This window comes from Cheilinus undulatus, linkage group 10 (assembly GCF_018320785.1).
Source record: "Cheilinus undulatus linkage group 10, ASM1832078v1, whole genome shotgun sequence".
Lineage (NCBI taxonomy): Eukaryota > Metazoa > Chordata > Actinopteri > Labriformes > Labridae > Cheilinus > Cheilinus undulatus.
In genome coordinates this window covers 21465019-21492122 of record NC_054874.1, presented here as the reverse complement: position 1 = coordinate 21492122, position 27104 = coordinate 21465019, and the positions used below count along the sequence as shown (strand labels likewise).

General features: G+C 38.2%; 1 protein-coding gene across 1 annotated transcript; it reads right to left on the bottom strand.

Annotated features, from left to right (window-relative positions):
• Positions 1-2504: 2504 nt before the first annotated feature.
• Positions 2505-7596, bottom strand: irg1l (immunoresponsive gene 1, like). Its single transcript, XM_041798182.1, has 6 exons — positions 7579-7596; positions 6285-6339; positions 6008-6195; positions 5576-5668; positions 3968-4173; positions 2505-3432 (listed from the first exon to the last, which is right to left on the bottom strand). The coding sequence occupies exons 1-6, from the start codon at positions 7594-7596 to the stop codon at positions 2505-2507; spliced, it is 1488 nt and encodes a 495-aa protein (XP_041654116.1).
• Between the last annotated feature and the right edge of the window lie 19508 nt (positions 7597-27104).

Sequence of the window (27104 nt, the reverse complement as noted above, 5' to 3'; positions counted from 1 at the left end):
TTCTGGATAAATGGTCAACTACCTGTAATATGGTCAAGCTTAGACAACTTCCAGGTTACATGAATAGAACACGTGACTTCACTGTCTCCCACAATGAGGGCTTGTGGGGATAAATGGATTTGAGTTTTGTTGTTATTTGAGTTTATTTCAAATAATAAGCTATGAATCAATAATGGTTTCTGTTTTTCCCCTAGTCTCAACAGTTCACTTATTGCCTTTCAACCAAACATATCGAAAGAAAATCTTTTGTCAAGCATGCCTTTGTAGATTAAACAAACCCAGGCCTACTTAAGAGTTGCTAATACCTCTTTGTTTCCCAGTGTCCAGTGCTAGACTAAGAAGGTCACTTGTATGAAATAGACATGTTTGTTTCCCAGCTCGGTTTTTCCTCCTGTGCAGACTTTATGACAAACATTAACTTAAGGACCACAGACTGGAACAAGGAAAGCAGCTCTCTTTTCCCAGCATTGCTCCACATTCAGAAACTTCCTCCCCTTGTTTCCTCTATCCCAAATTTGCACACTTGATGGAAAAAGCACCTTTTTAAAACTTTGTATGCACAGCAGTTGCTGTTTAACTTGTCTTGCTCTAAAAATACGGAGGGTTAAGGACACACAAATGTTTGACCTTCATGAAAACTTACCTGTGTATGTAGCCCTGTGAGTTTTACCAGGGAGATCTAGGCTTTATAAAACAATGCTAGTCTATGAAGTTCTGCAGTTATGAGATACAGTGCCTACAAAAGTATTCACCCCCTTGGATGTTTTACCCTTTAATTGATTTTATAAATCAATCATGGCCAATATATATATATATATATATATATATATATATATATATATATATATATTTTTTTTTTTTTTTTTACAAAACAAAATAAAAAAAACCCTCTTTATTTTTAAAGTGAAACAAGAATTCTATAAATTAATGTCAATTAAATAAAACAAAAATGATCTAATGTTTGGCAGATATCAACAAAAACACACCATCCCCACTGTGAAGTACAGTAGTGGCAGCGTCATGCTGTGGGGGTGCTTCTCTGTAGCTAGCCCTGGAAGACTTGTAAAGGTAGAGGTTAAATGAAAGAAGCAAAATATAGGAAAATCCTGTATGTCAGTCTTATTCAGTCTGCAAAAGAATTGCATCTTTGGAGAAGATTTCCCAGCAAGACAATGACCTGAAGCATACAGTGAAAGCTACACAGAAACAAGGTGAATGTTTTGGAGTGGCTGAGTCAAAGCCCAGACCTCAATCAAATAGAGAATCTGTGGCTGGACTTGAAAGGAGCTTTTCTGGCCAGATCTGGTCAAACCTGACAGAGCTTGAGCAGTTTTGCAAAGAAGAATTAAGTGAATTTTTGTGTCTAGATTTGCAAAGCTGACTGAAATCTCTCCACACAGACTCAGTGTGTGACATTTATTATTATTATTATGATTATGATGATGATTATTATTACTATTTATGTATTTATTTATTTATTTTTGGTCAGATTTTATTGACCATGATTGATTTATAACATCAATACAAGAGTAAAACAACCAATGAGGTAAATACTTTTGATAGGCACTGTATTTGATGGTTTTTGAATGGATTTTAACTTTGTTTAAAGGCAGTTTCTATCCAAAAGAAAACATACTCTTGCTGTTTAATGTATTTTAGCATTTAGAAAAATATGTTTATCTTTAATTAGGCTTTGTGAAAGAAAATATGATTGCTTTTAATGTCTGCCACGACAATCTGGGCTACATTTGCAAATATCTGCTTGGTTGTAGACAAGTTAAATATAATATAATATAATATAATATAATATAATATAATATAATATAATATAATATAATATAATATAATATAATATAATGTACTGTTTTTGTCAATACTGCACAACATGAAACATCAGTGTATTCCTTCATTCTGCATGTGTCTGTCATTATAAGGCAGGTTTTGGTACAGGAAGAGATGGACGAAGAGAGGTAACATTGCTTTTAAATAGTTTTAATCAAGGATCATGCACACATAAACATAATAAAAAATGTCTTCATTTGCACATATAGAAGGAAACATTTACAATTTTTAAAAACATTTAATCAATGAACAAATGAAACAGAACACCATAAAATAAATAATTTTGCAAACAGTAAATATATCATGTCTAAGTGAATATTTAAATATTTTGTTGTCTGCCTTCATCTAATTATAAAACAGTTGTTATTAGTCTTAGAATTAACCTGAATAGATTTATATTTAAATACAATAATTCAGCACAACAAACATTCAATTAACCATCTCTTAATTTGATTATAATCTCTTCTTTGTTTTTCAGAATTGGTTTAAAGGCTAATACAAAGGCATATCTGTACAGTATAATGCAGCTTTTCATGTAACGTCTTAAGTGCAGTGTTTTTGTTTATCCCTTCAGGATTTATTTGCACAATCTTGTATGGTTTATGTTAAATGCCTTTTAATTCATTGCTTTACAGTAAGGACAGTTATGTGTCTGCATATGTTTATTGCAGCTGTGAGAGAAGGGCCCTGCAGTCCCTGAGTCTTTCCAGCTCTTCCACCGCATCGATCAGCCTCTCAACTTTCTCTGAAGGAAGCACCACCCCTGCGTTGTTCCTGAACTTCTTCCTTAGGCTCTCATTGGTCAGCGGGTTACGCCAGTGACCATAGAAAGTGTCACAGCGTCCCTTCAGGATATCTCCACCAGTGAGTGTTACCTGGACTTCTCCATACATGCGGTTGAAGTTGGCTGGGTTGTCTTCGGGATGCTCCACTCGAACCTGACTCAGCAGAGCGTGAAGGTCGGGGCGACTCATAGCGGTGGGTGTGAAGGACTCGACGGTCACTTCACCATCCAGGAGAGCACTGCAGGCGTTAAACTGGAAGGAGTGGCGTGCCTCATGTTCAGAGTCAGGGAAGGGCCTGTTGATGTACTTTGATTTGGGGACTCTGAGCAGGATGTCCTGAAACTGATCAGGAGAAACCGTGCCGGGTCCAAAGCCCACAAGGAGCTTATGGACCGAGGCTGCAGCATCTGCCACCCAGTGCATCCCCAGGTGGGCAGGGAAGCGCTTGAAGCCCATGTCCTGCTCCTCTAATAGGAACATATGGCTGTCATTACTGGGTGGCTCTAGTGGCTGTGGGACATAATCTTCATAAAAGGCGTTAAAGCCCGCAACCCCAGCGACATCATCCAAGACCAGAGAACTTGCCTCAAGGCCTCGTGAAGCCAGCAGAGCCGCTTCAAGCCCCAAACGTGCCGCATTACCTATGTGGAGGGGTTTAGACTGAGTAGCAGCATTAGCCATGGGAGCTCCTGATAGAGAGGCAGCTATAGCCAAAGCATGACTGCACTGGGAGGGATCCAAAGACATGAGGCGAGCACAGGCGGCTGCACTCCCCATGGTTCCTACAACAGTGGGAGGGTGAAACCTGGTGATGAGGAGGAGAAATAGAAAGAGAGTTTGGTCAGGTACTGGAAAAAATACACATACAACTAAAAGAAGCTCCTTGTGTGTCACAGTTTTTCCTCTCAAGCACAGTCGCTTATTTAATAGATTTTTAGACATTTCACCATCAAGTAAACAAGCTAGAAATGCTTTGGCTCATTTGACTTGGTGTAAACACATGCCAAATAAAAATCTGTGAGTGCGTCTCCTCCTCTACATGGCTAAAAGTGCTCACAGAGGCTCTGCAGTCTTTTTGGTGGACAGAATAACACACCTTTCACGGCTCATTGATACCACTAAGAGGCTGCATATTACTGCAGAGGCCTCCTTGTAAACCACACAGCAGAGATCAGCAAAGTCAAACACTGATCGCTGTGGACACTTGATCCCCTCAGATTATAAATATAACCATATAACAAGGAGCTGGCTTTTTATCCGTCAAATAAACATTCAAGGAGATCAAATAAAAGCTGCTGTACTTTCGCAGTCAGCCAATAAATGACAGTATGGGAGCTCACCTCTTGGGGATGTTGTGGGCCTCATTAGAGAACCTCATCAGTCGTCCCTGGATTTCTATGCCGACGTTGAATGCCAGCAGGAAGTCCAGACCACTGGGTTTGCTGTTAGCAGGCATCATGTCGCTGAGTGCTAACACAGCAGGCAGGACGGCTCCTGAGGGGTGAGTGGCAGGGTGCCATGTGTCATCGAAGTCCATGGAGTGAGTCTGCAGGATATGTAAAAATAACATAATGGTCAACTGGTGGTGATTATTATAATATAAAACTCCTTTAAAGATCCCATGGGGAAATTTTAGCTGGTTACAGGCTAAAATTAATACTGACGCCTCTTCATGAGCAGGGTAGGTGTCATGCAAAGTGATTAACTGTATGCTGATCAAGCAGGAATGATTCTCAATGACTGGAAAGTGGAAAGTGGCTTACAATTACCACACTTTGGAGCTGAAAGTGTGTCAAGCTGTTATTTGTTTCTGATGTTCAAATTACTTACTTTAAGCTCTTTCAAACAATGTCTCCCCCCATTTTGCCACATTGTTTTAATGTTTGCATCTTTTAACCAAGTTTGACCACTATTTTCACTGCTTTTAACCTCCTTTTACAACCCGAGTCTTACATTTTTGCCAATATTTTTGCCACTTTTTGCCTTTTCTGTAACCCATTTGTGGCACATTTATCCGCTTTTCACAATCTTTTCACCCATTTTGACCCTTTTTTGCCTTTCTAGATAAATTTTTGCCACTTATATCCCATTTTTGCTTCTTTAAATCCGGTTTTGCCTCCTTTGTCCTTTTTTTGCCACTCCATAACCAATGTTTTTACCTGATTTTTCTGCCAATTTTTGCCAATTTTAACCAATTTTTTTTTGCTAATTATCACTTTTTCCATTCCTTTTTCAACTACTTCTTTTTCCCTTAAAGTTATTTTAACCCTTCTTTATTCTCTGGCATCCTGACGTTTGTCCACACCATGACTCATGAAGTCTGACATTACTTTCCAAATGCTGCCAATTCAAATTGTAAACACTACCAGAAAAAGGTAAATCTGTTTTAAGAACGCACAGTTATATTTTTAATAAGGCTATATTTTACTACAGCATAAATAAATGTAATTTTTTGTTTTTCTTTCTTTGATAAGAGTGGTTATTATTATTCATTATTAAAATGAAATATAGTAATCACAGATTAACTCTATAATGGAACATGGTTTTCCTAATCTCCATAGGCCCCCAGTTTGGCTGGGCCCTGGAAAGCACTCCCCCTTTTCCCCCTTATGGATGAGCATCCTTGCCTGACACAGATGCTACTACAGCTAATAAAAACATAAATCTTATCACTACATCCCTGTACCTCCTTTACAATGTGGAAAATCCCTTTCTTTATTCCACAACAGGCTGAAATTACAAGTTGCAAACATAAGAAAAGCAAAGTTAGTTGACTTAGTGCTGGAAGTTTTTGTCAAGGGGTTATTTAAAGTTAGTTTTCATTAAAGCTTCCTGTTTGGTCGGCACAGTACCATAGCTGAGCAAAAATAGCTGTATTTATGAGTTTAGTAGGTTTTAATTATAAGGTGTACACTTGTGACCCATTTGTTCCACAAAAACAAACTCACCGCCACTCCATTGACAAAAGCTGCCAGTGTCGGTGAGAGCCTCATGCCCCTGCGTCCGTACACAGAGCTGATGTCATCAGGGGCATACATGCACTAGACGGGAAAAGACAGAGACAGGTTAACAAAGAGTCTGCCACAGCAACGTGTCAATACTTAATGAAAACTCTTTAGTATATTTTGGCTTAATTAAAAGATTACTGGAAGCAGAAATTAGGAGAAAAGGTTACCAGGCCTTTGCTTATTCTCAGGTTAGCATTCTGTTGAAATTCAATATAAAATAACCAAATCCTGCTCATCTAATCTCATCTCTCTGCACACAGCTGTTGACTTTTGACTGCTTGTATAAGGCCACTCTTTTCCTTTCACCAGTCTAATTGCTTTGTGTCACATAAGACCTTTAGAAAGTTTTTTTTCTCCTTCCTCGTGCCTCACCTGGCAGTGCTGCAGTGCCAACTCAAAGACGTCTGTTGTGCTGCCAATCAGGCCGACTCCGATGCTGTCCAGCACCATTCTTTTGCTGCGGTGGAGCACCAGAGAGGACAGGTGCTGAGGCCTCACCTCACTGATGAACTTCCCAAAGCTAGATGTGACTGTCTCTTCTGGGGCCGGATGCTTTAAGACTGACAGAGGAAAGACACAGTAAGGAACGTGAAATCTTGAGAAATATTTCTCTTAGAGGTCAAAAATCATTATGTAAAGTCAATGTTACCATCTACTGCAGACTTGTGCAGCCCTCTGATGGCCAGCAATGGTCTGATGGTTTTCTGCAGGATCAAAAGTACACTATATGTTTTTAAATAGTCAAAAACCTCAGTGTTATGTTTATAACAGCACAACAAATCATTTTTATGTCACCTACAAGCTGTGAAAACACCCACGCACTGAGTTTCTTCCTTGTAAATGTCAGCCTCATATCTCATTTTATCTACTATAAACATCATTCAGCGTTTGCTTTTCTTTTCAAAGAGCTTTTGTTCGGCCGAGAGGGTGCTGTAACAGGTGTGGTACAGTGTGTGTAATCTGCCAAACATTTTTACAGTGTTTAATAATCCATGCGGCACATTCACTTAAAAAACATCCTTGATCTGAAAGCTACTTTGAGTTAATTTTAAAGTTTATTTTTGTTTTCAGTATACCAGAGGTGGAAAAAGTACACAACTATCGTACTCAAGTAAAAATAGTTAATCTGGTTGCAATCTACTTAAATACAAGTAAAAATACAATTGATCTATAAATTTTCTCAAGTAAAAAATATCCACTTCATAGTCGTTATTTAAACCATGTTTTTCCTTGTTGGCAAGAAGAACAAGAGAATAGATCTCCAGCCAGGTTGTTCACGTATAGTCCCACCTCTATAACAAATTAAGATACACAGCTAAATTGACAGAGTCAATTGAACTCCTATAAAGTTACATTTAAAACATTAAAAGTGTCTTTATTGGTCCACACTACTTACAGTTATCCTACACTTTTGAAAGTCATGATTATCTTACAATATGACAAAACTCTGACCGTAACTCTTGAAAATCTGTAGCAAAGTGGGTCTTCTATAGCAAAAAAATAGAGTCAACCTCATAGCAAGGCAGTTAATACTGATGAAGAATATGCATCATAGAATACTTTAGGAGTGCCTGAAGTCATGGACAAGAACTCTTACTCAGTGGGTAACTTCACTCATGGTGCAAATGTACAAGAGTATTGTACTCAAGTAAAAGGAGAGTTACTCTGGTTAAAACTTACTTAAGTAGAGGTAAAAGTACTGATTTCAAAATGTACTCAAAAACTACTCAATCATAGTAATTTGAGTAAAAGTAATTGGTTACTCTCCACTCCTGCAGTATCAGTAGCACTTTGGTAGCTTTTGGAGTATAAGACTTCCCCTAATTAAGTGCATCATATCGTATCATATTTTATCGTATCATAAATAAAAAATAAACAAGAATTTTTTTCTTTTAGTATGTTTTATTTAAAAATCTTACATTAAAATATCTTTAAATCTTTACCTGTAGTGTGGAGATCATGGCTTCGGTCTTCTTCTTTTTCTTCTTCTTGGTGCAGTAAAGCAGAAGTCAGGAGCTTCTGATGGATGCTGATACTTTTTGGATGCGAGTGCACCTGCCTTATATAGTCCAGGACTCACAATGGTTGATGATGCTGATCTGGGAGGAACAGGGAAACACTGACATATTCTCCACAGAAAAACATATCATCTTAAGAGGAATTTCCTCTTAGATAATTATCATCATAAACATACAAAGCATCACCAGCCACAGAGGAGGAGGAGACAGGAGTGGTACTTTACTGTATAAGGTTAGGAGCGGTGATGTCACCTCTCAGATTGCAGGTAAGAGGGAATTTTTCCCTCCTTGCTCCTCCTACAGCATCTACTCCAGACTTATTAATACCAAACCCTCATCTCTGCTTCAGAAACAGTTCACCTGTCCTGTCTGAGCATCCTCATCAGGTAAGACTTTAAAATGACACACTAGCAATGAGCCTTTTTTTGCATGTACATTTAAATTGTGTTAAGATGTTTTCACATCTTTAAAATATCTTGGGTTGCTCTTTGACAAATTTTACATATTTTATTAAGATTAATATAAAAGAGTAAAATCCCAACCCTGGAAATGTCTCTAGACTAGTAGATATTAGCTTGCCTTTGCTCTATAATGACATAGTTATGCTTGCTTAACCTAGTTATTATAGCAGCTAAGCCTCTCCTTTGTTGCTCTTACAGCTGTCACACTGCTACAGTAGCTCAGCCTGTTAATGACTGGGCAGGGCTGTAAGCTCTCAGCTTTCTGTAAATATTCAGGGAAATGACAGTAAAGAGCCACGGGGAGTGGAAATGATTCTTTTTAGTATGTTATTAAAGGATAACAGCATTTGCTAAAAATTCTTGCTTCTCTTTTTTATATTCTCTACAAAAGAGGCCATAAAGTCTATTTAGCAGCATTTTAAGAATGTTAAATTGTAGTCTCCAATCACAAGGAAATGGGTTGTCTCTTTGCTTTAAATTTTATTCAGTTAGTCTTAAGAATATCAAGATTAAAAGAGATTTCTAAGTGCTATATTTGATACATGAAAAGGGACTTTTACGGTCATGGAGGGGTTGTTTAAACAACTTGTTTCATTGTTTTAGTGAAACTGCAGCTTTATCACAAAGACAATGGCATCAGCTGATGGTTTCCCAGCCAGCTTCTATGGAGAACCAGGAGTGTTGGGCATGTTATCCAATGGGATCAGTGCATTCCTTGTTCTCCTGCAGAACTTCAATACAGCGCACACCGGTGCTGCACCAGTAGGAGTTGAGAACATACTTGCAGGTAAAAGTCTGACAATAAATTAAACATAGATAAAATAATAAACATAAACATTTCTTACTAATTTGAATTCAAATGTATTTTCTAGGAGTTCATCTCATCCTTATTGGTGGTATCTGCCAGCTAGTAGCCGGACTGCTCTCATTTAGAAAATACGACCACTTGAGTGGCACTGCCTTCATCGGCTACGCTGCTCTTTGGGCCAGCTTTGGTGCCACCAGAATCTACTTCGGTGCATTACCTGAAACTCCTGCATCTTTGATTATTAACAATTTGTCATTGTCCAATGACATAACATTCAACTTTTCTTCCAATGCTACCACAAAGATCCCCATAAATCAATCTTTGGAAGAGTCAGCTATCGCTGGTCTTATCCCATATATCCTTCTGTCCTTTGTCCTCGCCTTCTGCTCCGCCACCGTCAACTACATTATGCCTTTTGTTTTTGGCGCTATCACATTCACTTTGGTTTTTGAAGCAGTTAGTCTGGTATCGAGCTCCTGGGCTCTTGTGGTCTCTGGTGTTTTAGAGTTGCTCATTTTGCTTTTTGCCATCTATGGTTCAGCGGCGCTGCTCCTTAAAGGTCTGACCCAGCGTCTAGTCCTGAAAGGCTTTGGTACCCCACTTTTTAACGTTCTCTTGCTGGGGACCACCAGCTCTGCAAACACCCAGAGCACTGGCCAAGAGAAGAAGAAAAACACCAAATATGCCGAGCCCATGGCTTTGGGTTTCTTCTGCGACACTGTGTCTGCCTTCGTTTTTGCTTTCTATAACTTTGGGTACATTAAGTCCTTCGGTGTGGGGGCTGCGTGGGTCTCGATCATCTCGGTGGCTCAGCTGTTCTCTAGCTACTACGCCCATCTGCGCCAGGACTGCTACCACACCACTAAGTTTGGTCTGCATGCCACATACTGGCTGATCAAAGCTTGGGATGAGTTTGTGGTATCTGTTCTGCTTGTTGAGGACAGTAATGTGATCTTAGGGAGGGAGGCGATGGTGGGAGACTGGTTCTTTGTGGTGGCAGGTTTGGTGCTCTGCATCGGAAGTCTCAGCACAGACATCCTGGAGCTGACCCACAACATGCTGTTTGTCCTGCTCACAGTCTCCACAATCTCCCAGATCCCCCTTAAAGATTACTACATCTTTTTTGGTGTAGTGTCCTCCGTGTTCACCGCAGCCTCCCTGTACGGTACTTTCTCCCGTCTGGTCAACACCATAGCAGAGAAGTCTCTAATCCCTGTAGGACCACAGCTCGTCTCCACTGACCGATTCAAGAAGGCTTTAGGGTGCATCAGCGCCAAGAAGGGAGAACATGCCGAAACTGACCAAGCTTCGGACTCTCTATTCTACCTTCTAAACGGGGTGGCAGCTCTCTCAGCTCTCCATGCAGCTTCAACTAGTGCAAATTCCACTTTTCTCCATATGACTGTCCCCTGGGTCCTCATCTCTGGAGCCATTGTCCAAGTCTACATCAGCCGGCTGCAGGTTGCTGGAGGAGGGCGCTTTGGCTCAGTCATCTCATCAATCTATGTGGCAGTGTGGGCAACCTGGACCTGGTTTAGGTTTGCAGGTATGTTGGTACAAATGTGAGCACACTGAGACTTTTTATAACTTAAATACACAAACATCTGATTAAAACTTTTATTCTCTAGGTAACATTCTTCAGCTTTCCCCAGAGACAACCAATGCTTTTACAGCAGGAGCCATCGCTCTGCTGGTTATCAATGCTTTCCTCATGCTGATTGGTAAGAAAAACACCATTTTGTCTTTATTTTCAAGAAAATTATTGCTTGATAATTGTTTAGCTTTTCTCATTTTTCTATTCTTGTGTCAGCTGCCTATAGGAACCTGGTTTTGCTGTTTCTGACAGCACTGATGGAGGTCATCCTGGTCTGCTTCCTGCTTTCTACTCTGCAGCGACTCCCATATGAACTCGAAAGTATGCCTGCAATGTTCTGAATACATTTGAGTTCAATGAAATCAGGAAATGTAATCAAATCTACATCATTCTATTATTAATTATTGCAATCTCTTCTTCACAGTGGCCATGCTTGCACTCTTCTCAATCATTTGCATGTATGGAGCACTGGCTTCACTGCTGAGCTGCATCTACTCACAGAGACTGCTTCCTATGGGCCCTCCATTAATCAAGGTAATCTTGTAAGAGACTCCTTTTAAAATCCTATAGTCATCTATTATTTGTTTATTAACAACCCTCTGTTTGTGGCCTTCCTCAGGAGAAGAAGAAGAAGAAGGAGGCTGCCAAAGAGATGCCCTGTCCCGTGGCTAGCTCTCGACTCACCAGTGGCCTCCTGAAGATCGCTGGTCTCCTGGAGGAGGGAGGAGTGTGCGGTATTCCCACAGACACCGTGTATGCACTGGCTGCCTCCTGCAAGAACCCTCAAGCCATAGAGAAAATCTACAACATTAAAGTAAGAATAACCAATAACTGAAGTTAAAGGGCACATGTGATTATATCTAAATCCAAAATTTGGTCACTGTGATGTGAAACTCATCAACTTGCTCTCTATGAAATGATCCAGGACAGACCAGCTGAAAAGCCCATCTGTATTTGCATATCTAATGTGGAGCAGCTGGTGGCAGCCAAGCCTCCCTTCAGTCCTCTGCTGTGGGAGTTTATGAGGAATGTTTATCCAGGAGGCATCAGCTGCATCGTCAGCAAAGGAGACTGGCTCTTCAGGCTGGGTAAATTCCTCACAGCAGTATGAATGTTGTACTACAAGATCTATTAAACATCTGTTTCCCATTTATCAATATAAGATCAATAATTACCTTCTGATTTCTCTTGTGCAGGGGTGGGACCAGCTTATGACCGTGTTGGCACAAAGGACAGCATCATGATCCGCGTCCCCGACCACACAGTAACCTGCCACTTGTGCGACATCACTGGGCCCCTCGCTATAACCTCAGCCAATCCCAGTGGAGAGTCAGACAGTACCCACCACAGCATGGTCATCAAGTAGGTTCCCCTAAATAAACTCTTCTTAAAAGTACAGGATGCATCTGGCTTCACTCTTGAGACATTTGTAAAACTGTTGAATGATTTTAACTATGATGATCTCTTTTAGTGGAATAATCTTGGCATGTATATTTATAAGCAGCAGTAACTAAATCCACATTACCTCTCAAACTTTCAAATTTTTTCCGCAGTCGACTGGGACACAAGATCCAAGGAGTTCTGTGTGACGGAGACTCAAATGAACTTGTTGCTTCCACCGTGGTCAACTGTCTAAAGATTGATGAAGGTAAAATGCCAAAATATTCCCATTAGACTCTTTCTGATTTTGCATGTTCTGACAGGCACTGTCTAATCCTGTCATCTTCTTCCACAGGGACCATCACCATCCTGAGGGAAGGCTGTGTCCCTGCTGTAAAAGTGCAACAGATCTTCAACAGAGTGAAAGCCACTATGCTGTAAATCATCTATTACCAGCTCCGCCATTTCTATTGAAGAACCTCACAGATGCTCTGTGAACAATGAGACAGATTGAGTAAAAGGAGGAGCATAGCTGGTTGTAAATATAATGTTATGTAATGGGAAATGTTACAAACATACATTAGTTTCTAAGTTTACTTGTTCAGACAATTAAAACTGTAAATGCCTGGATGTGTGGGTTTGGTGTGTCAAAGAGTGTTTGAATGTCTTTCTGAAAAAGATGTTATTGCCCAAAATTAATTTGATGTGTTTTTTTTTATATTTAAATGATATCAGACATCGTAGCAGACATGGATTTATGAAGGATGTAAGACTAATCAATCTGTAGCTGTTTTATTTAAACTCATTGTACATTATTGTGCTGAAAGAACTCAAAAATAAAAAATAACTTATTTGAAAGAAGATTGGGTTTTTTGTTTTGTAATTGTGTCACATATGTTCAATCATATGCACACATAAGCTTACATGGCTTCATAAACTGAAGTGGACAGTAAGTCTATTGGTTCTCATGGAACAGATGAAGGGAATAAAACAAAATAAAGATTAATACGTCTTTACCTTCAAGGTTTTGACAAGCTATTATTAAGCAACTTGTCTCTTAGATGCTGTGCAACCTTTTGTCTTTTAAGGTAATACATTTAGGTGATGCACTGTCAACCACAGACATGCAAAAATCACACTTAAGCAGTTTTATCAAACAACAATTCAGTGTTATACAGTTGTACAAAACAAAAGCAGTCTGAAACACTTTTACAAAACTTGAAAAATTGTCATAAAACAAATTACCATAACACTTTTAAAAAATGCAAAATGCAAAATGCAAAAAAAAGACATTTTACAGAACACACAAAAAGACAAATACAAGATTATAAAGTCTGAAACACTTGAACAAAACTTGAAACAAATTCACTGATCCAATACATTGTTTCATAGTCTGAAACACTTCTATTAAAACTTTTTTGACATTTCATGTAAAAACTTTAAAATGTAAAAAAAAACATGAAGCAATTTACATTTTACAAAACAAATTTACAAAAATATGAAACACTTTTACATGAGCTGAGACAAATCATCAAGTTGTAGAACACTTTAACAAGTTCTTATTTTATTTCTATTTTTTTTTTTTTTAAAACAACAGTATCTTACAGAAAGCGAATGTACCAAATGCTAAAAGTGACCAAAGTTTCAAGTTTTGTAAAAATGTTTCAAACTTTATAATTTTGTATTGGACTTCTTGTAAATTAGTTTTGTCATTTGTAAAAGTGTTTGGCTGATGTGACTTTGATTTATGAAATATAGTTTTTAGGCCATTGTTAATTTGTTTCAAGCTTTATAAAAGTGTTTCCAACTTTCCAATTTTGTATTGGGCTTCCAGGCCTCCGTAGTCTATTTGTGCTGAGTCACTAAATAACAAATGTTATACGAAGACCCCATCAAAAAATAACAGGCTTTGACTGTAATCCTGTACTGTTTTGTATTGTATTTCATTGTACCGTATTGTGATGTAATGTAGTTGAAAGACCCTGCATTAATCCACCATGAGCTAAACATTTAGTAGAGTCGAAGTGGCAAGGAAAAACTTCCTTCTGACAGGCAGAAACCATGAGCAGAACCAGACTTATGATGATCAAACATCTGCCTCGGCTGTGCTGGGCTTGGAGAGATAATAGAGGGAGAGACAGAAAGGAACAAACAAACAAGAGCAATCACAACAATCACTACAACAGATTTATGACAGGTAATAACAGTAAGTATGAGCTGTATTAGCAGGAACAACAAAGTAGAATTGGTAGACGGATCATTCTTCTATTTACAGATCTAATTAACATTTTGAAGGTTTATAATGGTAATAACAGAAGTTGAAGTCAGGCAGCTCTAACATTCACATTCACATTAATAATAACGTTAAGAGACTTAAGAATGATATTAGTAGTTGTAGCAGTAGTCATCTGCTCAGTCCACAGCACCAGGCTGTCCACACCAATGATCCAAATGAACATCTATATGAGTCATAGGAGCCCAGGTCCTGTTGCAGTCTGAGCCTGTAGCAGTCTACCTAGGAGCTGGTCCAGGCCTGAGCCAGCCCTAGTGTGAAAAAGCAAAGTTTTAAGGTAGAGAGGGGGGATCTCAGACCCTGACATGTAAATGATTCCAAAGGAGAAGGAACTGATAACTGATGGCTCTAAATAACAAAAAAAAAATGTCACATAATTCTATGTGCTCCATAAAGGGTTAAACCAGTATATAAATCATATCATGAGTTGATTTATTTAAATGTGTCCAATATGAAGATGTGTTGCATCAGTTTGAGACAGGAAGTTTTACGACGCGTAGATACACCACAAGAAGATAACAAATAGACAAAAGTTAGCTAACATCACAAACTTAGCTGGTTATGACCTCACTTTTAAATCATTTTTATCCTTAACCCTCTGAACTACAAAACTTTTTTTATGCAGTGTAAATCAAGATTCAGGTTCATGTTACAATCCCAGGAGAGACGTCACACTCAGTGTGTTTCTTGCTATTCTTGATTTGTTTTGGGTGTGTTGGGTGGAAATTCCTAAAATAGTAACTCTTTTTGAAGAAGGCTCAGTTTCCAGGTATTTTCTGGAAAATGTGTAGGGTTCAGGGTCATGGTGTTAAAGATGTTGTATTGCATATCACTTTTGTCTGCAGAAGGTTGTGAGCTTGGTGGGTGGTATACAAACAAAGCCGAGAAACTTTATCCCCCATGTCGTCCCCTTTTGAATGGTCAGAGGAAACATAAACTTATGAAGTAGAGTTTGTCATACTTGGAAGACTAGCATCATAATCATGATTTCGTCTTTTACGACATAAAATCAAATCTTTCCTGCAGCCATATTAGCAGCTCTTAGCTCTCCGTACTCTTGCAAAACACTGTGCTTTGACTCATATAACAATATTATCTAACTGCTTTAGTTGCACAGCAGGACTATGAGGAAATGTTTTTTATAGCATACGAAAGAAATGTAAGGAGTGAGAATTTCACAGTAATTATGAATCACTGTAAAATCATCATGGACTGACATAAACTTGAAGATACTGGTGTACTCCCTTCTAGGATAATGGACTCATGCTGTTTGACCACTGAATTTTGTCTTTTTTTCTATCCTTTAACCTTGGCTTGTAAAAAAGGTAGAAGTTTTACTTGCATAGTCATGTATTCACAGATGAAAAATAAATCCATAAGAAGTTAGGTTAAAAAAGCATTCGTTGTTATGTTCAGCTGTTTGTAATGTTTAATGCAGCAAAGCTTCTACTATAATAATACAACTCTGGATAAAGAGTAATGATCCTAAAATAGAGGTTAAAGACAGTGTTATTTCTTTTGTGTGATTTCTTTTGCTCTGGTTGAACTCTTGAAAGTTAAGTGATGATGTAAAAGGGAAAATGCTATAAATAGTCATTCTTGTTTGGGTCAGTTTTCAGGCTGTGGGGTTTTGTTATGATGCTGAGGAGTGTGTTACATAGCCTACATGTCTTTGTTATCTGAACTGTGTGAACCTGGTGGGCGGTTTCCCAATAAAGCTTCAGGTAAGGGAAGTTAAACTACCCCAAGGGTGCAATTCATTTTACAGCCAGCAGAGAATAAAGAAAAGAAACAAAATAAAATAAGAAAAGAAAAACATACAACAATACATACACAGTAGAGAGACAGAGTTAGAGATACGTGTGATTAGGATGGAAAAACCTTTGACTTTTTCCTTTTGAAAGTATGAAAAGCAAACGTTTTATTAAAGGTGACACTCTCCCTGCTTTACCTAAACAACCATGGGACTTTTCCTGATGTTATAATGAATGCCACACCTAATGACTCATCAGGAAGTGTCCGAGTACAGTGCCTATCAAAAAAGTATTCAGTCCCTTGGATGTGTTACCCTTTTAATGGTTTTCAATCATGACTAAGATCATTTTTGACAAAAAAAAAACAAACAAACAAAAAAAAACAAACTCTTTAGTGTCATCACTTTGAGACAGGAAGTTTTACAACATGTAGATACACCACAAGAAGATAACAAGTAGACAAAAGATAGCTTGCATCACAAACATAGCTGGTTATGACCTCACTTATAAATCATGTCATACTTAACACTTTGAACTACAAAACTTTTTTTTATACAGTGTAATGATGACAAATCTAGATGTTTTTTTGGGGTGTGTTGGGTGGAAATTCCTAAAATAGTAACTCTTTTTGAAGAAGGCTCAGTTTCCAGGTATTTTCTGGAAAATGTGTAGGGTTCAGGGTCATGGTGTTAAAGATGTTGTATTACATATCACTTTTGTCTGCAGAAGGGTATGAGTTTGGTTGGTGGTATGCAACCAAAGCTGAGAAACTTTATCCCCCATGTCGTCCCCTTTTGAATGGTCAGAGGAAACATAAACTTATGAAGTAGAGTTTGTCATACTTGGATACGGAAGCGTAGTACTGCCACATACATAAAAAATAAAAGGGCTCAGTATCACGATACTACGTGAAAACTTTATTGTTATAACAATATCATTTTCATGTTTTAACAAAATATTTGTCATGTTATAATGTGAAACTATCACGTTATTTCAAGATATGTTATTTTCACGTTATAACGTGAAAACATCATGAAAAAACATGAATATATGGTTTTACGTTATTTCATGATAAAATAAATTTTTTTTTTTGTATGTGGCAGTACTATGCTTCCGTACTTGGAAGACTAGCATCATGATCATGATTTTGCCTTTTACAACATAAAATCAAATCTTTCCTGCAGCCATATTAGCAGCTCTTCGTTCTCTGTACTCCAGCAGAACACTGTGCATTAAACTATATACCAACAATATTATTTAACTGTTTTAGTTGCACAGCAGGATGTCTTTGGATTAAATGCAATTACCATCAAGTTGTTGAATAACCCGCAAGTGAGCTATTATCATTATGTCAAGGTTAATCATCCCTTTAGCATCATCTCTGGTGAGCGTGTATTCATTGGAGAAATCGTCAGATAAATCATTTACTCTTCCCTTACAGTAACAGAAATAAGAGTCAGGAAGTACTTTCAGAAAAACAAATCGATTTAGAGCTTAAAGTTTGGCCCAGATGACCCAGATCATATGAATAGCATTTAACCTTCATTATGCAACGGAAGCCCAAGTTTCACTTTAAGAGTTTTCCTTGAACTCATTTAAACTCCACTAGAGCTCACAAAAGGCATGTAGGACAGTCCATTGTCAAGTGGAAGAAAGTTCTTTGGTCTGATGAGACTAAAATGATGCTTTTTGGCCAACAGAAATGATTCTTTGTTTGGCAGACACCAAACACTGGATGACCCCACTGTGAAGCACAGTAGTAGAAGCATCATGCTATGGAGATGCTTCTCAGCCTGGAAAGCTTGTAAAGGTAGAGGGTAAAATGAATGTGGGGAAAGGAAGAAAAATCACAGAAGACAATCGGTTGTAATAAGATTTATTTTCCAGAAACAAAATGACCCAAAGCACACAGCGAAAGGTACACAGAAATGGTTCCTGGGTGGCGCTGCTTAGGCGTGGGTCTGCCGCCTCAGATGACCATTCTAGTTTTTCCTTGTTTTTTTCAGGTTTATTTTTAAATGATGGAGGTGTTTTTCGATCAGGATAGATGAGGGTTTAAAGACATAGAGATGCATCATTGACTAAACTGGCAAAAGAGGTCAGAGGAGACTGACCCCAAGACAGTGTCATCAGCATAAAACTGACATTGCAACTGACCTTTTGTTAGATTCTTGACTGGTCTGTTGATCCATCAGTCAGAGGGAGAGCAAAGGGTCTTTTATTTAATGAAGTGTCTGTGTCATTTATAAGAAAAGTGAATGAATAAAACTGTCTAAGAATAGAACCTTGGGGAACTCCATTTGCAAAATTGAACAAAATGAAAACACAACAGATTAGCATGATGACTTGCTAATCCTTTAAATAGTTTAAAATGACAAAGCTTTTTTTATTATGCAATGAGATCAACACAACTTATATCATCACTTATACCTGTGTAATTTTCCCCATGCACATCCTGAAGAGCAGTCATTTTGTTTTCATAAGTTCGTCAGGGTTTCTATTCTAAAACAATGCACAGCCACACATGTGTTTCCAATGACTCTGGCCAACTAGGCCATCCACTTTCCGCTATCAGTATTCATTATGATTCATTATTTCCTTAGTGTCATTTCTGGTAAGTTAACCTGTTTTTCAAGGAGCATTCAGGAATTTAACACTGACCCACTGATACTTACAGTTTAACCATCCCTATTAACACTTCCTGATTGTCTTTTTCTGATCAAGGAACATTTATCAAGCACACAGAGGGATTAATGATTGGCTTTTAAGTTTCATTTACAGTAACAGAACGAGGCAGGAAGTGTTTTCAGGGAATGAACCTCTTAAGAGTATTTACAATGGAGGAAACCAAAAAAGCAATGAATAAAATTCAGGGGTCACTTTTAGGTATTTCTTCCTGTTACTCTAAATCAGATTTAATATTAATTATTACAAATTTGACTAAAATCATTAGTATCTCTAACTAACCCCATTTTCCATTCTGTATCTTTTAGGCCCTTTGCTAGTCTAATTTATGGGGGATTATTATTATTATTATTATTTTTAACTAAAAAGTGGACCTTTATGTTCCCCTTTTTCTTAATTCATTTGGACCCTCATAACTGCAGCTGTACTGAACACTGTGTTTTTTTTTTTTTTTTTTTTTTTTTTTTATCATCACAGTGATCTAAATTTATTAAACTTCTTGGGGCCAGATGGAAAGCTGTGGGGGGCCTGATGTGGCCCTTGGGCTGCCAGTTGGTGATCACTGTGCTAAGGGTAAAAAATGACCCAAACCCTTTACAAAACTCTTAAATGAAGCAGCTTGATTGCATTTCATTACTGAAACTCTTAATAAATTTCAACTGTAATGCTGTAATTATCAAAAAATGCTTAATATTTTTTTTTGTCATCTTTACTGCTAACATTTGCTTTTTTGCTGCAAGATTGACCAAGAAAGCAGGAAAGCAGAAACTAATTATGAGTGTGTTTTATTTTTGTGAATAGTTTTTGCCACAGAGTATAGAGCATATTCTTACATCCTGTACTGCAAGAGGAATAAAAAATCAAAATACCAGTCTCCTCCAACATTTTAACCATTTCTCTCCACCACATAGAGCAGTACATAAAATAAAAAAAAAGATACTAAACAAAGATGTGAAAATCATGAGCAAATCAGCTCTAATCAGCACATGTGGGGCAGAAAGCAAGTACATGAGTGTATGCATGCTGATATGTTTCTCACATGTGCAGCCTAAAGGTGTTCTTCTAACAGCTCCTTGCTTGATGAGGACAAGATTCAGCCCCCTGGGCAAATGACAGGAAGTCTGGCTCTTTGTAGAGATGCGGATCATTTGATCTCTAGATTATGCCTTCATTAGGTCTGTCAAATTTAGCAATTAATTGTATTTTAGTCCATTTGTGCTTCATATTTTGAATGGATGAAAACATTAAGCAATTATTTTATAAAATATCCTGTCTCCTCAAAAGGCCTTGCAGGCCATGATGAACCATGCTCACTGGCAGGGCCATTTGACACCTCTGGTATAAAACATTTATGTCTGATGTGCCTGTAGTAAAGCTATGTGGAGAAAAGATCACCCTTTAATCTGTCTATCAAATAACAACTAAAAGAAAAAAAGGAAACTGGCTCTCAAATGGGATCCCATCTGTCACATAAAAGAAAAGAACTAGCTCCTTACACCAGCACATCCCCTCCCTGAACAGCTTTCAAGTGTACTGCAGAGGCTGCTCTGAAAGACAGGCATCCCTTCTTGATCTCTGGCTGTGCTGCCCATGAATAACTGTGGTTCAATCGGACAACGACACAGCTTAAGTTATGACCTATTTAGTTTGAATGTAATTCTAATTAGGACTTTACATCATAGTGTGGCTGAAGACATAACTAAGGCATACCTGGTGCAATAGGCCACAGAACTTTCAGCCATTAACTCAGGCAAGACAGAAACTATTGTGCTTGACCCCAGACACCTCAGAGAGACATTTTCTGATGACAAAACTACCCTTGATAGCATTAGTTTAGCATTGAGCTCCACTGTTAAGAATATGGAAGTTATTGCCAAAAGTATTCGCTCACCTGCCTTGACTTGCATATGAACTTAAGTGACATCCCATTCTTAATCCATAGGGTTTAATATGACGTCGGTCCACCCTTTGCAGCTATAACAGCTTCAACTCTACTGGGAAGGCTTTCCACAAGGTTTAGGAGTGTGTTTAAGGGACATTTTGACCATTTTTCCAGAAGCGCATTTGTGAGATCACACACTGATGTTGGACCAGAAGGCCTGGCTCTCAGTCTCCGCCTTAATTCATCCCAAAGGTGTTCTGTCAGGTTGAGGTCAGGACTCTGTGCAGGCCAGTCAAGTTCATCCACACTAAACTCTCTCATCCATGTCTTTATGGACCTTGCATTGTGCACTGGTCCACAGTGATGTTGGAACAGGAAGGGGCCATCCCCAAACTGTTCCTACAAAGTTGGGAGCATGGAGTTGTCCAAAATCTCTTGGTATGCTGAAGCATTCAGAGTTCCTTTCACTGGATCTAAGGGGCCAAGCCCAGCTCCTGAAAAACAACCCCACACCATAATCCCCCCTCCACCAAACTTTACACTTGGCACAATACAGTCAGACAAGTACCATTCTCCTGCAAACCGCCAAACCCAGACTCGTCCATCAGATTGCCAGCTGGAGAAGTGCGATTTGTCACCCCAGAGGACATGTCTCCTCTACTCTAAAGTCCAGTCGCGCTGTGCTATACACCACTGCATCTGACCCGTTGTATTGCACTTGGTGATGTAAGGCTTGGATGCAGCTGCTCGGCCATGAAAATCCATTTCATGTAGCTCTCAATGCACTGTTCTTGACCTAATCTTAAGGCTACATGAAGTTTGGAGGTCTGTAGCAATACACTCTGTAGAAAGGTGGTCACCTCTGTGCACTATGCGCCTCAGCATCTGCTGACCCCGCTCTGTCATTTTTCGTGGCCTACCACTTTGTGGCTGAGTTGCTGTCATTCCAGATCGCTTCCACTTCGTTATAATACCACTGACAGTTGACAGTGGAATATTTAGGAGTAAGGAAATTTTCCAACTGGACTTGTTGCACAGGAGGCATCCTATCACAGTACCACACTGGAATTCACTGAGCTCCTGAAAGTGACCTATTCTTTCACAAATGTTGGTAGAAACAATCTGCATGCATAGGTGCTTGATTTTATACACCTTTGGCTGTGGAAATGATTGGAATACCTGATTTCAATTATTTGGACGGGTGAGTGAATATTTTTGGCAATATAGTGTATATTTGATCAGGTCATGTCCTTCAACTCCCACATATGACACCTCTCTCGGAAGGCCTTATTTCACCCTCACAATATGGCAAAAATCTGGCCCATCCTGTCTCAGGATGTGGAAAAACATGCCCATGCATTTCATCATAAAGAGCCCTCTGTTCAAGAGTTGTTTTCTAATGCACGTCAAAGTGCCATGTCAAAGTTATTCGTTATTAGCAGGAGCACGACAAGCATGAGCAGAATGGACAGTAAAAACAAACTAAAATATTTATACTTTAATTAAACCATCAGATAAATATTGACATAAACACTTGCAGTAAAGTTCTGGATGACAGCCATTTAAAGGTTAAAAGTTTACCTTCACCTCAGAAAGCCTGTTTTGAAGAAGTTTGACACAACCGGGACTCTTCCAGGAACTCGTCTTTGAACTCTGAACAAGAAACTATTTGAAACTCATTTGGTAAAAATCGCTGAGGTCTTTTCTTAATTGAATATAAGTATGAAAAGATGACAGTGAGCAGGGCTCATCATCTGGTAGGAAATGAATATACAACCCCAATTCCAAAAAAGTTGGGCCGCTGTGTAAAATATAAAAATCAAAAACATTTTAGGCAAACCGTCAGGCAAAGACAACTTGTTTGATCAAAGATGACAAAAAGAATGGATGTACTTTTATACTTGTTGGCAACAACATAAGAATGGATCATTTGTTGTGAGTTTCATAAGAAGTTACAGAGGCAAAAAGAGAGAAAAAAAAAAGATCTCAATTACATAGACTCAAAATGAAATCAGGAACCATGACAGTATTCTTAAGGTAAAAGAGGTAGATGTCTCCTTGTCTGTGTTTATTTTGGCAACACTTTCTGAGTTATATGATTGGCGATGATTTCATTTATATGCACAGACTCAGGTATTTTCCGCATATCTGTGTATATGACCCTAACCCTGACTGCATCTTTAAACTGTCAATCAAAATGATGATGGTTCACAGCTCATGACTTATCTTATTATGTCTCTCTTATATAAGATCTGTTTGTCTCTTCAATGTAGGGACAAACCTTGAGGGACAAATCAGGAAACATTTAAAAAAACAAACAAAAAAACAATAGATGACAAGCTCATACTGTCACATAGATTTTTAGATGTCACTAGTGAATTATCTATTCTAGTTCTCAGTTACATAACACTGCAGAGATTCGTGTATGTTTCCTTCTACATTTGTGTGACTCAAACTCCCACTCCATCTTTAATGTGACTCAGTCAAAGTGACGACAGGTCACGTCTTACTAGTCAGGACTGGAGGCATCATGTTTGCTTTGTCCATCCATCTTCCAGCTGGGCCATTCTTGTGAACCTGATATCTCAGATCTGTCTCGGAAACTATTTTTTTTTTTTTTTTTTTTTTTTTTTCGAAGACATGCCCAGTGGTCATTGGACCTTGTGCTTGTCCCTCGCTTGTAAATGTGAAATCTAAAGAATATTTTGAGGGATTTTCTTGAAACTTTGCACAAATATTCACTCTGACTCAAAGAGGATCTGAATTCATTTTTTAGCTACATCAAGATGAAAAGAAAAATCATGCCAGCTGGCACTTCTTCTTCACTCACAATCGTACTTTCAGCATCCAGAAATTGTAAATCCTACACAGATCTTAATCACCAGTAGTTCCAGTATACTCGTAATATTTAATTCAAAATCGGATCATGATTTGTAATATCTTATAAATGTTAATTGATTTTTCTCTAAAACCTCACCTCATCCATTCAACCCTTGATCCTTTTGAGTATCAACCCATCCTTCACTTTCTCCATTCCCCAACCCCTATCATCCCCAAACCCCTTGACTTTTACCCTCGTTCCTGCATCCCTTGACTTCTTATAAAGGATGGGTCTTTAGACTAGAATGGAAAAGAAGTGTATCTAGTGTAATTACAAAAGAATGAATCATCAGTGACAGTGACAGGAAAACACTTAAGACTAAGGAAGCAACTTCACACAAAACAACAAAGTTATTAAATAAGTTCACATGTTTTTCTGAGTAAAGGCCTCAACTGCAAAATTGATTGACTAACATTTAAAGCATGTGCAAAGAGACATGCCTGTTTACTGCATTCATGTCTCTGTGTGTCAGTGTGACTCAGGCTGAAGTTTTGGTTGCCAATTTCCGTCAAAATCTCTTCAATGAATGTTTTTCTTTTCACTTTCAAAGGAACCCTGTGTGATAAGACACATTGACTTCATTGTATTAAAAGCAGCATTTTCATAAGAATGGTGTACAAGAAACATAACAATTTTACATTTTGATAATATTTACAAAATAAGCTCAGTGTATTCTAAGGAGTGATGTCAAACAGCTGCAGTACTCTTCTATCTATATAGAGTTTAGTCTTAAAGGCCTTTTTAAAATTTTAACTCATTTGAAGTTTAAGTGAAGAGGATGATAAGGAAGATGATTCTGATTACAATCAGAAAGACGGAAGAAGAACAGTGCAGCTGTTTGATATCACTGTTTAAAGTGCATTACACAACATCAGCAGCCTACATGTACATTTGATCCAGTAAATATTCTCAACGTGTTGAAATCCAGTGTGTGACTTTGTACAACAAACATGAAAGACACCAACATTATACAGGGTTTGATTTTCAAAATAAAATGTCTTATTACACTAATGGCCGCTGTGTAAAATATAAAAATCAAAAACATTTTATGCTTTAACTCATCAATAAAAAGTAGGAACAGGGCCATATTTACAACTGTATTGAATCCTCTCTTCTAACAACAGTCTGTAAGCACCTGGGAAGTGAGGAGACCATTTGCCAGACTTTTTGGGGAGGAAAGCTGTACCATTCTTGTGAGATGTAAGATTCTAGCTTCTCAACAGTCCTGGTTCTTCTTTGCTGGATTTTTTTTGTTTTACGATGGGCCATATGTTTTCTATTGGTGAAAGGTCTGGTCTGGACTGTGGGTAGGTCAGCACAGCAACCATCCTCTACTGCTGTGAAGCCATGCTGTTGTGATGGATGCATTTGTGGTTTAGTGATGACTTGATAAAATATGCAAAGCCTTCCCTTAAAGAGACGTTGTCTGGATGGGAGCATATGTTGCTCTCAAATCTCTAAAATTATTCAGCACTGATAGTGAATTTCAAATTTTGACTTATCTGACCACAGAAAAGTTTTCCATTTGCCTCAATCCACTTTAAATGATGTTTGGCTCAGAGAAGACGGCTAAATTTCTGTGTGCTGTTCACATATAGCTTCTTCTTTGCGTGATACATCTTCAACTTGCATTTGTGGACTGTGCTGACAGACAGTTATTTCTGGAAGTGTTCCTGAGCCCATGCAGGGATTTCCAGTACAGAGTCGTGCTGTTTTTTTTTTTTTTTAAAACAGTGCTAACTTAGGGCCCCAATTTACAAGCATCCAGTATTGACCTTTGGCCTTTTCTGAAATTGTTCCACCAAGTTTTAGATTTTTTTCAGATGTTAGTTTTAGATGCAGTTTTTCACAGATTGGTGAACCTCTGCCCATCTTTACTTTCGCGAGACTCTCCCTTGCTAAAATGTTCCTTTTATGCCCAGTCATGTCAATGGCCTGTTATCAATTAGCCTAATGAGTTGCAAAAGGCTAATGTACCACTTATTTTTCCAGCCTTTTGTTGCCCCTTCCTTACTTTTCAGATTTGTAACTGCCATCAATTTCAAAATGGGCTGATATTTTTCATAAAAATGTTAAAATGTCCGTTTCAACATCTGATATGTTGTTAATGTTTTACTGTTGGTAAAATATGGGTTCATAAGATTTTCAAATCATTGTATTTGGTTGGTACTGAGGTTGCAGACTGTAACGACCTATGATGGTTTAAAAAATACAAAAGAAATTGGGGGTTTAAATGATGATTTATCCACATTTTAATGGGTCAAATGGCTTAAATACTTATAAATCAAGATTAAGACTATAATTTAAACTCTTCTGTCCAAGCATTGTTCTCTCGGGCACTTCCTGCCGGAAAGATGGCCAAAGATGGTTCATCACATATTCCAGTGAAGTCAAACACATCAGGAAACTAAAAATGTAATCAGGTTGGATGATGAAACTCACACAAATAATTGAACTACTGTTGAACCAGCTGGCACATGCTCACACAAATAGCTGTGGTCTGAGAACATTCTTGTGGTTGTGCTCAAAAGTTTACCGTCAGGCAAAGACAACTTGTTTGATCAAAGATGACAAAAGGAATGGATGTACTTTTATACTTGTTGGCAACAACATAAGAATGGATCATTTGTTGTGAGTTTCATAAGAAGTTACAGAGGCAAAAAGAGAGAAAAAAAAAAAGATCTCAATTACATAGACTCAAAATGAAATCAGGAACCATGACAGTATTCTTAAGGTAAAAGAGGTAGATGTCTCCTTGTCTGTGTTTATTTTGGCAACACTTTCTGAGTTATATGATTGGCGATGATTTCATTTATATGCACAGACTCAGGTATTTTCCGCATATCTGTGTATATGACCCTAACCCTGACTGCATCTTTAAACTGTCAATCAAAATGATGATGGTTCACAGCTCATGACTTATCTTATTATGTCTCTCTTATATAAGATCTGTTTGTCTCTTCAATGTAGGGACAAACCTTGAGGGACAAATCAGGAAACATTTAAAAACAAAAAAACAATAGATGACAAGCTCATACTGTCACATAGATTTTTAGATGTCACTAGTGAATTATCTATTCTAGTTCTCAGTTACATAACACTGCAGAGATTCGTGTATGTTTCCTTCTACATTTGTGTGACTCAAACTCCCACTCCATCTTTAATGTGACTCAGTCAAAGTGACGACAGGTCACGTCTTACTAGTCAGGACTGGAGGCATCATGTTTGCTTTGTCCATCCATCTTCCAGCTGGGCCATTCTTGTGAACCTGATATCTCAGATCTGTCTCGGAAACTATTTTTTTTTTTTTTTTTTCGAAGACATGCCCAGTGGTCATTGGACCTTGTGCTTGTCCCTCGCTTGTAAATGTGAAATCTAAAGAATATTTTGAGGGATTTTCTTGAAACTTTGCACAAATATTCACTCTGACTCAAAGAGGATCTGAATTCATTTTTTAGCTACATCAAGATGAAAAGAAAAATCATGCCAGCTGGCACTTCTTCTTCACTCACAATCGTACTTTCAGCATCCAGAAATTGTAAATCCTACACAGATCTTAATCACCAGTAGTTCCAGTATACTCGTAATATTTAATTCAAAATCGGATCATGATTTGTAATATCTTATAAATGTTAATTGATTTTTCTCTAAAACCTCACCTCATCCATTCAACCCTTGATCCTTTTGAGTATCCAACCCATCCTTCACTTTCT